We start from the raw sequence: 16,904 nt of genomic DNA, 5'->3' as shown, positions 1-16,904 counted from the left end.
CAGCAGAATACAAAAATCAACGGACAGAGAATGGCTCTGAATGAACAAGTTAGAGAGGGAACATATCAGGAATAGAATAGGTGTGGGTTATTAAATAATCTGTTTTATTGGACTGCATTTACAAAGAAAAAAGACAATGCACTCAAGTAGAAAGAATAAAAATGTATTTTCCTTCAGGTTTTAGACGGACACAGCAAGTACAAATCCTTTAGTGAGCACTTTATGGCAATTTGGAAGTTTAGTGAACCCCAAGTGAGCAAGCACAAGGGACAAGACTGAATCCTGACAGCTGCCTCTACGCGTCTTCAACCCATAAGCTGGCTCTTTAACAGAGATAGAGGATAAAACCCTCTTCTGGTGGTGACAGGGGAACGGATGCCTCAGAACCAAAACGTGCAGATCCCTCTATGAGGATCTCATTCCTTTAGGTCAGCCAGGTTGTGGAAGTGCACAGGGCGGGGTGAGCTCCTGTGATGTCACCAGAAGTTCCATTCATCCTGCCAAAAAGTCTTCACAGTATAGAAACAGAAGGTAAGTATTACACAGTCCAGTCCTGTCTGTAATCCCTTTTCAACAGATAAAGAAGTGACTCTTGGAGCTGGGGAAGGAATTCCAGATTACAGGAAAATCATTCAGCAGTTTTAAAAACTGTTTTGGTATACTTCCTTTACTCTTAGATTATGCATAGAGAACCTGATTTAAGAACTCCTAAGTGGACATGCAGTATGGATTTTGTTAATGGCTCAGTCAGTGTTAGACTGGACAAGCAAGAAAATATAGGGCGAGATGGTTATGCCTTTAGAGTGGATTAAATAATGTCACCAGCTTTTGTGGATGGAAGGTTGTTCTGAACTGGGATTTCACACACACACAGAAAAGTGACCTGGAAGTCTCACTGGCAGCTTTGGTGTCATTGTCTCAAATAGTGCCTGCTTGGCTTTTTGGGAGTCCCAGAGTCCCGAGGCAGCTTCTAGCCTCTGAGAACGTCTTGATCCCAAAGGCCTGTTTGGTCCATGGTGAGGAAGGGCCACTCAAGTCCCAATCCCGCCAAAACTTTGCTTTAGAGTAAGATGCAATGAATCTGTAATAGCCTAGGCAAGCCTAGGAGAGACCCATCGTAAAACTAGCAAATTCTACAATGCTTTTAACTTGGAATTAAAATAACCACTCCCACAAACCTCTGTTACACCCAGCCCCCTCTGAGAAGTTTAAAAATTCATATTATATTCTACTGGACACCATATCTGAGGCGTTTCTAGGAAACGGAAGCGGACCCTGTGTCTACAGGAAAAAGCCAAACCATTCTCCCCCGCCTACTTCAGCTGCCCTTGTGTTAATCCCCAGGTACTCAATCGCCTCAGAAAATAAAAGGCAATCCTATTTGAGGAAGTTACTTCTAAAGGCTAGCACCTAAGGCAAGCTAACACAGTAGAAATCTTTACATGAAGCTTTGGAAATGTGGTGTTTTGAAGTCAGGGAACACAGTGTGACTGACACACAGGTACCACCACCCCCTCTTCGCAACTAAATGGTCAAAATCAGAGAAAGTACATTCCATCTTTCTAAACTGAACACCAACAGCTCACTGATGCAATGACAACTTCAGGCGAGGCAAAGGAAGTGCCAGGATGGGCAAAAAAAGGTACAGCTCACTCAAATATCTAGGAAGAGCCACCTGCAGCCCAGCTACCTCTTTGCAAATAAAGCATGCACACATCTATTCTGAAGATGGTGCATTTAAACCAATTCCAGCTTTTGCCTTCTTTTTAATTCCCCATATCAAGTTTTAGTCCAAGGGCTCAGGCATTTGAGAGAGCATAGCAGGTTTCCCTGAATTCAGAAAGTAATATGAACACTGGGGAAAAATAATGGTACTAAAAAGTAGTTTTTAAATACAACTTTTTTTCATAAGATTATGTGGCTAAAACTAAAGAAAAATTTGACTGGAAAGAATGTCAGAAGTCACCCAAGGAACGGAACAGAACAGACCTAGGGATGGATGGAGGATTTCAAGCTCTCTGTTCCACATGGGAGTTATCATCTAGGTATCATCTGCCATGTGTCATCCTACTGTTAATTTTCCACTGCACGTGCGGTAGCTGACTCCTGGAGTTAGTGAGCTAAGGATGGATTCACAGATCTTCATAACCCTTCCATGGGTGTAATTTAGTTAAGGGAGCAGCGTACACTAATGCAGATCAGCTCATGCCTACACTAACAAGGAAGAGACAGAGTTGGGGCAACTTTGTATTCCAGTCAGTCAATTAATCTTTGGCAAAGCCCAATCAAGGCAAAACTCACAGGATGCCCACTGGCTGAGAAGAGTCCCTGCTTAATCATATAAGCAAACTCAAGTGAACAGGTTAAATTTATCTAAAATCTTGGAAGCCTTGAAGGAAGAGCTTCACACTGAAAATGAACAAGGAAAAAAATAGAACCGGGGAAGGGCAGTTGGAACAGCTGGGTGTACGTATGCTATGCTGTAAACCAGAGTGTAGGGCTGTGGTGTTGGGTTGAAGCCCTAGGAGTTAAGCCAGGGGTGCCTGAGACACTCAGCAGCTGTAGCCCGTTTCTCTGGAATCAGCTCCAACATTGGTAATAAGAAGTCTGTGAATGCAGCTGCCTCATCTTGGGACCACTCGTATTTCTCCACCAGAACTTCAAAAAGGCCCCAGGGCTTCAGTTTGGTGATGTGTTTCAGATCACCTGAAAACCAAGACAGACACATTAATAGCAAGTCACCAGTAGTACCAGAGTGGCTTACCAAGGTGTTAGGACTCAAGTGTTGCTTTGGTAAATGCTGTCTAGGGGTGCAAACGGCTGAATTTTAACAACCCATGTTTCACTTTTTATAAAGCTGCTCTTGGAGTTCGGCCAGTTTTAGAAAAGGTACTTGCAAGGAAGTCCAATTTCTCTCCTACTTCTGCCTCTCGATTTCAGTACAACATGATTAGTTCCTATAGCTGAATAATACACACATATTAACACAAGGGCAGTCACTAGTACAGTCTTGGAGGCACTCAGAACCAGTCTGAGGGGAGAGGTACTGTATGTAGCAGACTGGTGTTTTCTGTTCAGACTGCTAAATCTGAAAGCTGCCTGACAGCACAGAGAACGAACAAACTTCAGTCATCATGCTCTGCCCAAAGGAGAGAAAACAGATGCATTTTAACCAGCAGCTAGCTTTAAAAAGCCCTCATCATGCCAGAAGGGTATTACCCTCATTAAGAGACTCTTGGCTTGGCTAACACAACTCTGCCAGCTTCCTACTGCTCAGCAGAGTATTGCTTCTACAAAGAGTCTTGTATTGTTTCAGAAATTGATACAAGAACCATCTTTAGGGTCTGAAACAGCACCTCTCAGTATTAACCACCACAGGGTACTGCTGCTCTGGTAGAATTAGACTAGTAGGCCAAGAGCTGAGCAAAGCTGTGTAGACAAAGGAACTCAAAAACAAGTTAAAGCCATTAGTTGATTTAAAAAACAAAAACAAAACAAAACAAAAAAAAAAACTCAGCTATGGTGCCAAATCTGCCCATAAAGCTGACAAACTGACTACAGCAGAGCTCTCCAACCTACTTATGGTTGTTGTGTGCTGGGATGAGAAGTATGCTCTCAGTAGCCAGAGAAGAACACACGTACTGATCGGCGCCTTGATCCTGAGGGAATCTTTGGTGCAGCAGCCAGAAAATGTAAAATTATGGCTTTGCTGTGTTCTATAGTTACCTGGTAGTTCCAACATCAGGCATTAGGGCAGTCCTAGAAAAAACTTCTTGTTTCCTTTTACCTTTTTTGGTGAAAAACTCCTTGGAATATTTTCCTGCCACAATGAGCTTGCGAGGTATTTTCCCCAGAAGTTCTATGATCAATGCAATGTGATCTGCATGTTCCAAAACATTTCAGAAAGAAGAGAGACATACATACAGATATCAATACAAGGCACTCCATACAGAGCAACAGCTCTGGACACCGACAGAGAGAGCAGCATGCACATCTCCATTTGGAAAACGTTTCATTCTGGTTTTCTTCACTAACTGGGAGGGAATGGATGAAGTCCGGAGTTTGATTCTCCCATTAGGAGAATCTTTGGATTGTAGTTCCCAGCACTCTAGGAACTCAGGGACCTGGGAAACCCTATTCTCCAATAATAGGTGGACTGGTATGGAACAAAAAACTGGTGTGGATGCTCCGTCTCCTGATTGTCTGCATCCCTGGTGCCTGGAGGAGGAAAGGGTGGGGGAAAATACTACCTCGGTGATCGAAGAGCTCCTGTGAATATTTCCCATAGAGGGCAAAGTGCCTTGGAATTCTGCCTAGCAGCTCTACAATATGCGCAATGTGGTCTAAAACAGAAAAGGGAAGAAGAATAAAATAAAAGGGACAGAAAAATGGAAGAAAGGACAAGTGGCTGCAAAAGGCTTATTTCAACAATATTGAGAGACAGGGTAGCTGTATAAAGGTGATCTGCTGAAGTGGAAGGAATTTTAACTTTATGATGTATAAAGGGCAAATGTTCTTGCTTTTACACTTTAGAAAAATCAGGAATATCAAGTCTGGTCTTTCTTAGTTACGCTGGAGGATTCTTTGGAGTCTGAACTACACTGGAGGCACTCACTGCTCAATTGAAGCGGCATGAATGCCTAAAAAGGTTGAGAGCTTTTCTTCAAAGTGTTTGAAATTTGAGTTAAAAATTTTAAACAGTGACTAGAATACCTGCAGTTCACATTGCTCTAATTTCAGTCCTGTGGCAGACAGCAGTGTGGGCTAGGGGACAAGGCACTAGGCGGAGATTCTAAGAACTAGGTTTGCTCTCAGCTGTCACTGAACAGCTTTGCCAGAGTCGGAGTTTAAGGCCAGAAGGGATCTACTCTGGCCTCCTGTACATTAAACCAAAGTATTACAGCCCACAGGAGACTAGACAGTCATGGACCACAAGCAAGTCACTTCACATCTCTTTGGTTCCACTTCCTCTTCCATCCTTGTCTATTCAGGTTGTAAGCACTTCCGAGAATCTTACTATGCATGCTACATAAGTTACATGGTAGCACAACGGGGCCTGATGGAGCCTCTACACTCTACTGTTAATACAACTAATGTAATCTCACTAGCTTTCCATCTGCCCATGAAATCCTGCAGCAAACAAAAAACCCAACCAACCAAATAGGGTAGACAAGACCTGATATTTATAATGTAAAAACAAGCAGAACATTTCTAAATACCTTTGAGGCCTTTATACACTGTAAAGAATGAAAGCAACATGTTCCCCTTTGCAGATGACTTTTAAATAAGTCTATATTCAGGGTGAAAAAAAGAGAAAAAAGTAAGGAGCAGATATAAAGTAATCACTTTATAAACTGTAGTCACGGGATAACCAAAAATCCTGCAGTTCAGATCTTTGGAATGCTTATCAGAACCACTGACTACCAAGCTGGGCTGGAAATTTCATGAGAAGAAGTTTGCATGAAATTTCTGGTGCCACCATCTCATAGTCTGGCCTCCTCTGATATTTTGGCACTTCCACATCAAATGTGGAGGCAGACGCAGGAAAGGAGAGTACAAAAGTTCAACAGCCTTCGACCCTCAAAGAAGGTCCAGTTCAAGTTCTGGGGGAGAGGAAGTTAATTAATCCAAACTAGCTTCACTAGGTCTAAAGAGAGAGCTAGCTGCTTAACTGTCTGCTACTTTAGCCAGGGAAACCCTCATTTTTTGGGAGATCCAAAAACACACAGGAAGGCCACTATGAGAAGGGTTTTTATGCAAGAAAACAGCTCAAGTGGAACACAGGGGACAGATACAGTATTAATAAGGAGAATTACACCAGACACTCCCCTAGAATTTTAGTTCTTTCTTAGCTTTAGGATTTTTCACACGCAGTATTCTTGTATTCTTGCACTTACAAGTTTAGCTGAAGAGGGAGCTAGATGCCACTCTTTCAGACATGTAATTACTGAAATGCTCCAAGCAGGCTTACAAAATGCACAAATTCACGACTCCCAATACCCCGAGATTAGAAATCTATTCTTTATATAAGATATTTTCAGCTTGTTTTACATGTGCACAACAGATAGGTGATGTGACTAGAGATCTCTGAGTGCTCTGTGAAGCATGCTACATGGAGGAGTATCCAGGGACAGGACTCCTAAGTTCTCTTATTGAGATACCACTTTGACTCGTGTCTCATGAACTGTACACCCATACCTATCTTGTAGCTTTCAGTTCCGTTTGATCTGTGTTTCACCCTAGGCAATAAATGATCCAACTTTCTACGGGACTTGGCAGCGGTGGTGGGGATTCGCTGGCTGTGCTTGCACAACTTATCTAAAAGGCAGCATTTCTCATTTCTGAAGTTCACTACCTGAAGATATATAGTGCTGCAGCTAGAGCATGGCATAAAGGTTAGAGACTCTCAGTGGTGCCAATTCTCCTCAACTTGAGCTAAACAAATTCTCCTCCCGAGAAAACGGTTTTCAGTGCTCTGGAGTGTTTGGAAGAGATTCCCTGTCACTGAAGCAGAATTGACATTTTTCCCAATGTCTACTAAGACTGCTCAGAGACTCCTACGGCAGGGGGATTTCACACACCAGCTGTGTGATGTGATGGTGCTTTTCAACATACAGACTGCACCAGTTAGGAGTGTCAAGAGAATTTACTGATGCCACTAGATGCTGCTGGACCAATTCAGAGACATTTGGACCAACTCAAGAAATGCAGAAAAACAAACCCAACTTGCTACAAAAATGTGAAATGAAGTTTACTCGTTAAACTAAACATGGATTTTAAGCCATTACTACTCCTTGGGAGAAGTTTTGTTGATAGGTACAAAAGTGACAAATAGAAACTGCAACAGTAGAATTCTTGACAAGTACATTGGGGAAAAAAGTGACCCAGGTACACAACAAAGTGAATTATTGCTTCAATGTATGCAGTACAGACCAAATGGCTACAGTGATACAAAAGTATCCTAGAGAGTTATGGAACCTACTTCCCCTTAAACTACATAATCCATGAAGTTACAGCCTCACATAAAAAACTTGCCTTTTGATAACAAAAATCTCAGGATCACCACTTCTCGACTACTGATTTTATTTTCCAGGCACATACAATAATTGTAAGTGTGCAAAGTGGTAGAGGCACCAGAAATGTTCTCTATGTTTAAGCTATTGGGAAATGGAATGAAATGCTAGCTAATTCCACGGCTCATGTAAGGTCTGCCTGGCGTTTAAAGTGTGAAACAAAGCCAAAGGCTATCAATAAAACTATCCATGAATTAATGTTCAGTTGCAGTGATAAGCATCTTACTAGATAAAACTGAATTTTTTTTAATTTGTATTTCTTCTGAATGAAGTCTCATACGGTCTGCTCAAAATTCAGAGCTCTGAAATGGCTCATTACCAGCAATGACATTATCTGTATTCTAAAATGAGCAGGAGAAAGTTAAGACAACAACAACACTAGGAAAGGCTACTTTAGGATTGGGTATTAGGCAAAGTTTTCATTACACTGCATATTTATATGTAAAATTTTCACTTGTTGCTATAGCACATTTCTAACATTTAGAGACGGCCACTATTTATTTTTCCTTGAGACAACTTGGTACGGTGGCTAGAACACTGATCTGGGACTGAGACAACCTGTATTGTGTTCCCAGCTCTGCCACTGACCTGCTGTGTGATACTGGAAAAGTCACTTTCCCTCTGTCTCAGTTTCCCCATCAGTAATTGAGGATAAAGCTACTTAACCTCCTCTGTAAAGATCCATAAATGAAAAGCACCACTAAAGAGGTATTTATATTATAAATAGTGCAATGTCACTTGTTTGTGGAGGTACTACTAGGCTTTTAATCACATGCTGACTTAGAGGGAAGGCATTATCAGTATTACATACCCTGGCTTAATTAAGCACATTTGGAATATGGAATGTTAAATCAGAGATTATGTATGTATTCGACAATGGACAAGGTGCTGATCAGGAGCAGAGGAAGAGGATTGAAGCTGGTTAAATCTTATTCATTTTGAACAGGAAGATAATGCATCTTAGAACAGATATAGAAGAGGCAGCGCAAAGGGAAAGGAGTGTTCCTTATAAGCAACAGAAACCAAACCTTTACTGTTCTGTGCCCTTGAGGCTTAAATTTCAGGCACTAAAGTTCCCTTCCAATAGTACTAACCTGGGGCTTCTTTACTTAAGCAAGCAGACATATATCCAAGCAAGGGCCCTCTGCTCCAGTGACTCATAACAGAAAGCTCTCTCTCCATCCAGTAAACACCCAACAACCCCTTTGCTGGTATTCTGTTTTTAAAAGGGTAGACAGACACACACTCACCTTCATCCCGGGAGTAGTCTTCACCCGAGTGAGGCTCAAACAGGTAGTCTCCTGTGGCTAGTTCGAAGGCCTAAACAAGAAAAATTAATGCGTTGAATCATTTTCAAGTTGTCGCTATTAAACTTACATACGAATACTGCAGAGTAGGTGCGTCTGTTTGGATGTGAGGAGGAAACAATTGTAAAATCTGTGAAGGCATTTAGAACTACTCTAAACTTTTGGGATGAAGACATTGTGCATTGCCATACATTATGACAATTATACTAATGTATCTCATAAGATGATCTCACTGAGAATCTGGATCATGACAAAATGAAGCGTCAGTAAGATGAAATTCAACTATTAAGATATTGTACAAAATCCAGGATTCACCAGCTTGACCCCAGACTAGACTTTACTTGGGTAGTTTGCTATCAAAAGTATATAGGGCATTTAAACTTCCTACAAAAAGGCCATTTTTCACAAGTTCAAAGATCTTTACAACCATTTTCCAAGCACATTTTCTCCAATTCTCTATTTCCGGATTTGAAGACACAGTATTATGCAGCACTATACTTTCTAAATCTTCCCTATACAGCCACAACCTGAGCCAGTGCAACTGGTTGTTCTAATGTTAAATTCTATTTATTTTACACTGCCTCCAAACTTTAGATTTTCTACGTGCTGTAGATTTTTGCAGTTTCAGAAGGAAGCTACATTTCTTAGTGTTCATATCTTAAGAGCTTATTTGGTGTGTTTGGGAAACCGTATTGAGGACCTTTTATACTCTGATTATGGTCCTTGCTGCAGAATCCACCCCTTGCCAGACTATGCTCTGCCTTCCTAACTTTTATTTACAAATTAAAGAAGTTGCTAGCTCTGTTGGCTGCAAAAATGCCCAAAAGGAAACCAAGTGTAAACTGATCTTTTTCTTCCTGAGTCTGCAGACAGTCTGACGCAACAGCTTAAACTAAAATTGGGTGTTAAATCTGGAACATGACGACAATTTATGAAAACACCAACTTCTTTAAAAGGGGTATCCACATATAGTGTGCTCATCCCACAATCTCAAACTGCTTCACATGTTCTCTCAATTGCCAAGACCCTGAAGTCCTCTTAGCAAGCTGCTACAGCCTTCTGCTTCTTTTCAACTATGCATGTCATATATTATGCTTCAATACAAGAAATTGCAGTCTACTGAAAGTCTAAAGTCTGGAGACAGTGTAAAACAGAAATCAGAACAAATAAGACATATCATACTGAACTGGCTCAGGTTGTGGGCTGTATAGGGAAAATTTAGAAGGGTACTGCTGCAAATTCTGAGATTCCTGCCACATTTAGGTCTACTGTGCTGCACATGACATGGGACTTGGCTATAAACCTTTACATTTTCAATGTGCTATTTAAAACTAACAGGGGAGTTCTTTCCAGAAATGTTAGATCAGTGTCCTCATGAGGAATGAATTCAGATGCCAACGAAATCACATAGTGCCTGGTTAACATAAGATAAATAAAAAAGCAGAAGCTGAGGAAGAAGAGAAAGAATCTTCTTTTAAGTGCCATTATAGCTAGAGACTATATAGTTAGGCACTCCGAGTCGTATCTGTGTTGTTTTATGGACCATAAGTACTACACAAGAAACAACCACATTGCATTCTGTTCTGCCTCATTTATCAAAAGCACAACTGGATTTCCAGGGGGCAGGGATGACCTCATGCCATAGCATTTGCTAAGCTTTCAAATAAAAAACAAGCTCTGAATAAAATTAAAATGCTGAATGGAGAGAGAAAGATCAAGGAGACACTTGTAATCAATGACTAGACCTCGCCAAGATTTATTTATTTATTTATTTTGGAAACAAGTGCTATATTCAGCATTTGCCAGTCATCATAAGAACCGCCCTCTTGGTCACCTGAACCTTATTCCCAGAATGTGGGACAATTCATGACAAGGCTTAGAATATACGAGAGTCTGAAAGATATAAAATATTGATTGTTAAACCCAAATGCATTAGAAAAACCTGGGAGTTAGAGAAAGGCAGCTGTAAAGCCAATGTGAGGAGAGAAAACGCTAGGTTGTCTTCCAGAATTATGCATATATGTCTGTATGTCATGCAGCATAATCACAAATTAGAGGCAGGATATACAACATGCTGTTGGTCTATCACGGCTACAGGATGCTGGCTTCAAAAAGGCAACACCTATACTGCACACAAGATAAACAGAAGCTGAGTCGCATATCTGCACCACTCGGAGGTGTTTTAAAAATGTTTACCTGAGGTATGGGCACATGGGATTTACCAAACCTAGAAACTGGTTGGATGCGTGGCTGTGAAGCCCTGGCTATTTTGTCCAAGCCAGCAAAAATGATTCTGTGGTCCACAGAGTACACAGCATACTGGAATTTCCCAGAATGCTCTGCAGCCACTGAAGGTTGAGGGTCCACCCTACATGACCAAACTCACCATACAAGCTGTGCTCCAAATATCAGCAGGGGTGTTATACCCAGATCCTATCAGCACTTCCAGGGAGCGATATTGCCTTGTCTGAATGTCCTCAGTGAAGTGCTTGTGCTAAAGGAAAAATGGATGTTTTATTAACTCGTTAAGATCTCTAAAGGAAGAGATTTCTTAGCTTAAGACCACAGAAGTGCTATTTACAAAGACATCTCCCAGATGAAACCTGACAGACTGGTTTTTACATGTCAATTAAGCAGTTCCTTACATTTCAACAAATTATTGAAAAATGCTCTAACTAGAGGCACTTTCCCTTAGACAAAAAACAGCCTGACAATTCAGATGAAGGCAAACAGTAGCAGCAGCGGGGGAGAATGCCAGTTTTAAAGTTGAACTACATCAGTTTGAGGAATGTTACCAAGTGATTTGTGACAGCTAACCTATTTCACGTCTGTCAGACACGGACAGCTTCTGTTAAACCTGAAGACATGCAGCCTAAGCATTAGGAACCATGTGTAATAAAAGTCCTACATTCTTCCTGCTAGAGGGTGTGGGGCAGGACCTACCTAAAGCAGGGTAGGAAAGATGTTCTAGGATATTGCCTCATCAACAGTTGCAACTCAAAGAATCCTGAACTTCAGACTTTTCAAGACCCTTTCAGACCCTTCCAAACATTTTTGCTATTTAAAATTATTTAAATAGACATTCTTTCCTGCTTGAGATTTCAAACAGATTTAGAAGCATTACAGACAGTCTTTAAGGGCCAAAACTTTTTACAGTTCATCTTACGTGGCCAGGAATCACTAATGAAATGTTTCCCCCACAGCGTATATGATTTGACAGGCTGCAAAACTAGCTGCAACAAAGCACATTAGAGGAACATCAGGAGGAGTGCCTAAAAACTTAATAAAAGGATTAAGTTATCCCTCATGAAATTGCAGGTGAGCCATAGCCATTTTGCACCTTTTATATTTAAGTAAATAAAATAGGCTGCCTTCTTCAGACTCCCCTCCACCCTAGTCAACTGGGAACAGATTAGCAGCGTTGGTCACTCAATACTGAAAGGTATTACACTTACCACCCAGCAGGCATTTCCTAGATCAGCTATCTTCACTTTGAGCTTATCTGCATTCCTGGGCTCAAGGGGATTAAGGAGAAAATTCCCAGCAGTGGATTTCCCTAAATGCAATATGCACAACAGCTGATTAAAACCACATGGACAGTGCCACCATCTGCCACCCAAACCCCACAGGCAGTCATTCTACACAGGAAAGATACGAGTCAATAGTCAGAACTCCCCCCTGCAGTCTAGCTACTAACCATCTACTCTAGTCAATATCTGTTAACACTACAGGCACCTTGAGCAGGGCATTAAGATTGTAAAATTGATCTAACTATAGTAAATATTCAGAACTAGTACATTCTGCACAGTATACACCTGTAAAATCTCCTCCCCCTGCATTGCACAATAAAGACACTGAAATACTAGCATAACAGAGCATGTGCAAGTGCAGGAAAATGGCTGTGCTTCTGAGCTCTGCTAGCTAGCTTTTTTTAAGTAGTTTGTTTATGTTAAGGCTGACTCTTTGACAGTGCTGACACCAGCAGAATTTAGAACGCTTTCTGCAACATTGGTAGGTTTTGATAGTGTCTAAAAGAGCCTCAAACCCTAAGGAAGCAGTCTTTAAAGCTATAAGGGTTAAATTCCAAGGATGGCAGCATCACTTCCATAGCAGTAGTGCAGATGGCTGCAAAGTTTAAAACGTACAGTTAGAACAAGCCAAGACGGACATGCTGAATAAAAAAGAAAAAAGCCATTAAATTACATCTAATAAGGATACCTAAGTGCATTGGGAAAGGCAGTTCTGAGAAATGAGATGTGTCTAGTAATCCAGTAGAGGCGTCAACAGACTCAGTACAGGCTGAGATTTGACACATTGTTAAATTTTTTTTTTAGCTCTTACATTTCTCTTAAGTTTCCCTAGTAGCATTTTAATGTGGGTAATGCTACAATATAATTTAGTAGAGAAGTACAGGGACTGTTCCAAGTTTCCTATTTCGGGCTGAGGCCTTTGACTTGACCGACTCAAAAGGAGCAATGGTTTAATTGAGGGATCTATGAGAGACTATTTAAATTATACCAAGTCACACCTTTTGGTATATCTCAAAACAATTTTGTTTCTCCATTATACAGAATCTGCCATCAAACTAGTTTGTTATCTCTGTTATAACCCTATAACAGACTTGAAATTTTTCCTCCTCAGAAGTTTAGCAGTGGAGAAAGTAAATAAGGAAATGTTATTTACTCCTTCCCATAACACAAGAACTAGGGGTCACCAAATGAAATTAATAGGCAGCAGGTTTAAAACGAACAAAAGGACGTATTTCTTCACACAATGCACGGTCAACCTGTGGAAATCTTCGCCAGAAGATGTTGCAAAGGCCAAGACTATAACAGGGTCCATCAATGGACAGGGATGCAAAACCATGCTCTGAAGTGTTCCTAGCCTGTGTTTGCCAGAAGCTGGGAACGAGCAACAGGGGATGGATCACTTGATGATGACCTGTTCTGTTCATTCCCTCTGAAGCACCTGGCATTGGGCACTGTCAGAAGACAGGATACTGGACTAGATGGACCACTGGTCTGACCCAGTATGGCCGTTCTTATGTTCTTAAAACTTCCCCTCCACACTTGTACTTTAGTTGAAATGCATTTATCATTCCGGGAGGGACTATTACTTAAGGAACTTACACTAGAAAAGTGAAGTCCAGCTATTTTTAATACCTTTTGAGGAAAGTTTACTTTTGGTTCCTGTCACAGTGAAAACTGAGGTGTCAGTACAAGCCTTTCTATATAGCCTATATTCTGTCAGCCCTTTTCTCCCTCACTCTAGTAGTGAAGGTATCTGTTGCAACCTTGGGTTAACAGGCAACTGTGCCTTTCCAGTCATGGATTCCAGCATTTGTAAATTGCTACCCCGCACTCTCACCCAATTCTTCATGTACAATACAGTTCTTTATGTACAGATATTTAAAAAACAAAGATAACTGAACTAGAGTGAGGGACCAGAGGGAATGTTCCCATTTATAGGGGTGACCATGATCAGAAACAAATATGCTTGAAAAAGAAAATTATTAGGTGCTTTTTAAAGTGGGGAAGGACAGAATGAACTGGGTGAGAGTGTGGGGTAGCAATTTACGTGCTCTGGAATCCATCACAAAAGCAGAACTGCCGGTCAACCCAAGGTTGAAACAGTGGAATCCCCAAAGATGGATCGGCAGAGTGGGGAGTGCTGTCAGGACACAGCTCAAAGAGATGGCCTCAGGTAGAGCCAGGTCAGCCTATATAAAGCCTCCTGTTAATGCCACATTACAGACGCCAAAAGACAGCTCTCCTAAAAGGGTGGGTTTCTCTCTTGCACAAGGCTCCTCTGGTACCTTTGTTCTCAGCTGGGCCGTTATTCTCATTCTCATCCTCTGAGGGTATCTCTGCGCGTATACTCTCTTGCAATTGGCTGATCTCCTGCTCACTGAATGATTGCTCTTCACTTGAAGTTGGCAGATACACCATGGAATCTAGCACCTCCGAAATTAAGGGCACACATGAGTCTGACATTACTTCTCGCGACCTGTTCTCTGAGTCTCCGTTACGCTGGCTGTAACTACAACTATGGAAGCTCTCCTCTTCCTGTGCCAGAGGGTGCTCATCACAGTCATTGGCATTATGAAGGTCCTCCTCAAGCCTCACAGACCCTTGGTTGCTGGAGTCTGAGAAAGCAGTCATTTGTACCACTCCATTGCAATTGATTTCTGGTAGGCATTTTTCCATGCTGCCTTCCATTAGGATAGTTTGCTCTTGTACATGGGCAACTTCATCTAAGGAAAGGAAAAAGAGGAAATCAGAAAACTCTTAAGGGACAGGAAACGTAACACATGGACTGAGTAACAGCGCTGCTATAGCAAGACCTTAAGTGAGCCCAAAAAACTAGCACATTCGCACAGAGCAGCTGTGTCGGTCAGGAGTGTGGAGAAAAAAAAAGCCATATACTCCTGACTGACACAGCTGTATCTACAATAGGGGTCAGGTTATCATAGCACACTTTGTTTGGGGAGATGGTGTTTGTACAGTGATGGAAAAACCTTCTGTAGACACAGACTGCGTCTACACCAGGGGATTATGATGCCATAGCCACATTGACATAACTAGGCTGGAATAGCCTCCTCCTAGTCTAAACCAAAAAAATGTAGGTACACCTAGCTACCTCGCTCAGGGCTGTAAAAAATATAGTTAAGTCGACCTAACCCCCACTGTAGATACAGCTAGGTCAGTGGAAGAATTCCTCTGTTGACCTCTCGAGAGGGTGGATTTACTATGACAAAAAACGCCTTCCATCACTGTAGGTGTCTATACTACAGTGGCACAGCTGCAGTACCTGCAGTGTAGACATGCCCTCCATAGCATGGATACAGCATTAGTGGAATGTGGTCGCAATTCAATTACAGATTAGCTGCCAGCATTCATAAGGTTGGCACACAGCATTAGAGACCCGATCACCACATGCTGCACAGATGAACACTACAACTTTAACAGCGTGGTTGAAGGAATGTTACTCTACTTCCGTTTAACAAACGCACTTGCGTGCAGGCCCATGTGATATTCCAGATCCATACCCAGCTTTCTTGGTACCCCTTCATCAGGTGGACTCTCTTTTAAGAGCATCTCAAGAGGGTTCCGAGCTCCTTCCTGCTCTTCAGGCTGTGTTTGTACAGGGCTTGCCTCCTTCTCCATCTCCTCTATCTCCTGCATTCGCTTCTCCAGTAGCTCTGCCTGCCGTTTTTGCTTTTTCTTCAATTTTTTTTTCTTATTCTTTGACATTTTGTCAGCCTGCAGGGAAATGGCAGACAACTCTTTCACACATCTGGCTTGGCCTTTATTCCAATGAAACTTCGAGCTACAGATAGGTTTTAGTTTTTAGTGAATTCTTTTAGAGCTGGTATAAAGTCTTGGCCTGACAACCTGGAGACTGAAAGCTCCTCTCCCAGCCACAGAACAACTGCAGCAGCTGTGAAAGCCTTCACCTACTGCCCAGCCAATGGGCTTCAGCCCTGACCTGAAAGATCCACCCTCTTAGCAGCGAAGGGAGTTCAGTCTCCATAACCCATGCAAGCCTGAGATCACCCACTGGGAATGCCATGACAGGTGTCAACTGTGATGGCATCTTTGAGATGTACACTCTGGTGACGCAACCTCTCTCACAAGCCAAATTCCCATTAGATAGCAACAGCTTTGTCACAGTACAATGGAACAGATTCACACCTGCAAAATAGCTGACACTACTAAAGATGACTTTGGTTTCTTAAAGCTTCACCCCACTTGGGCCACTTTAATAGCACACAGTCTCATTAAATATGTTAATGATTAAGTTAATGATTGACGATGCTCTGGGCATTAACAAACAAATAAGCTAGGAGTTTATTGAGGCTGAATCTTCTCATGTACTACAAACTATTGTCAGGAGCTTTGGCGCTCCTTGTAAAGGGATTGATAGAAAGGTCAAACAGGTTTTGGAAAAAAGAGTGCTCCGTGAAGAGTGGAACACTGAACTCTGGAAAATGCTAGCCCACTTGGGAAGCTGGTACTGCCCAGCCACTGTTATTGACATCATTCTGTGAACAGCTGTCCCTGTAACACAGGAATGTACTCAACACACTGATGAACATTAAAACAGCCATACATTGAATTTGTTCACCCTTCAAGCTCTTCTACTCCTTTTGCTGGGGTCACAAAGTAGGATTCCCTACCATTGACCGCACTATGGAAGCCAAGCACAGAACAATTCTAAAGAAGTTGTACACCTGAATGTAGACATCTCACATTTACACTTGCCTATAACGGAAGAAAAGTTACCACACTTACTGGTTTGGGCTGTGGTGCAGTACTCACTGAAAAAGAGAAAGACACACGTTAGTATACTCCACTTTATTTCTCTGTGGATATTAGGTAGTGTTGTAATGTAAAGCTGCACTTCTCTCCAGGTGTGTATACAGAATATGTCTGTCTTATTTCTATATGGACTAGTAATAAAGAACTCAAGTGCATCCTCCAATCCTGAAAGCCACAATTCTCAAAAGAGGGATAGCAGCCAC

The 16,904-nt window shown here is 41.8% G+C and overlaps 1 protein-coding gene across 2 annotated transcripts in view; it reads right to left on the bottom strand.

Annotated features, from left to right (window-relative positions):
* Window positions 1-147: 147 nt before the first annotated feature.
* SRPK1 (SRSF protein kinase 1) overlaps window positions 148-16,904 on the bottom strand; it is a 46,710-nt gene continuing 29,953 nt past the window's right edge. Inside the window, exons 9-17 of one of the 2 annotated variants that reach the window (XM_067531890.1) lie at window positions 16,675-16,700; window positions 15,429-15,642; window positions 14,196-14,633; window positions 11,836-11,936; window positions 10,767-10,874; window positions 8,324-8,393; window positions 4,251-4,343; window positions 3,788-3,880; window positions 148-2,706 (exon numbers count right to left, since the gene is read on the bottom strand). In XM_067531890.1, coding sequence (XP_067387991.1) covers window positions 2,522-2,706; window positions 3,788-3,880; window positions 4,251-4,343; window positions 8,324-8,393; window positions 10,767-10,874; window positions 11,836-11,936; window positions 14,196-14,633; window positions 15,429-15,642; window positions 16,675-16,700 — 1,328 coding nt within the window. In that variant the 3' untranslated portion in view covers window positions 148-2,521. The remainder of the gene's footprint in view (window positions 2,707-3,787; window positions 3,881-4,250; window positions 4,344-8,323; window positions 8,394-10,766; window positions 10,875-11,835; window positions 11,937-14,195; window positions 14,634-15,428; window positions 15,643-16,674; window positions 16,701-16,904) is intronic. The other variant, XM_067531889.1, reaches the window with a different exon arrangement.

Source organism: Emydura macquarii, unplaced genomic scaffold (assembly GCF_026122565.2).
Source record: "Emydura macquarii macquarii isolate MOO-44397 ecotype Brisbane River unplaced genomic scaffold, CSIRO-AGI_Emac_v2 contig_3220, whole genome shotgun sequence".
Lineage (NCBI taxonomy): Eukaryota > Metazoa > Chordata > Testudines > Chelidae > Emydura > Emydura macquarii.
This window is presented reverse-complemented; position numbering and strand designations above follow the sequence as displayed.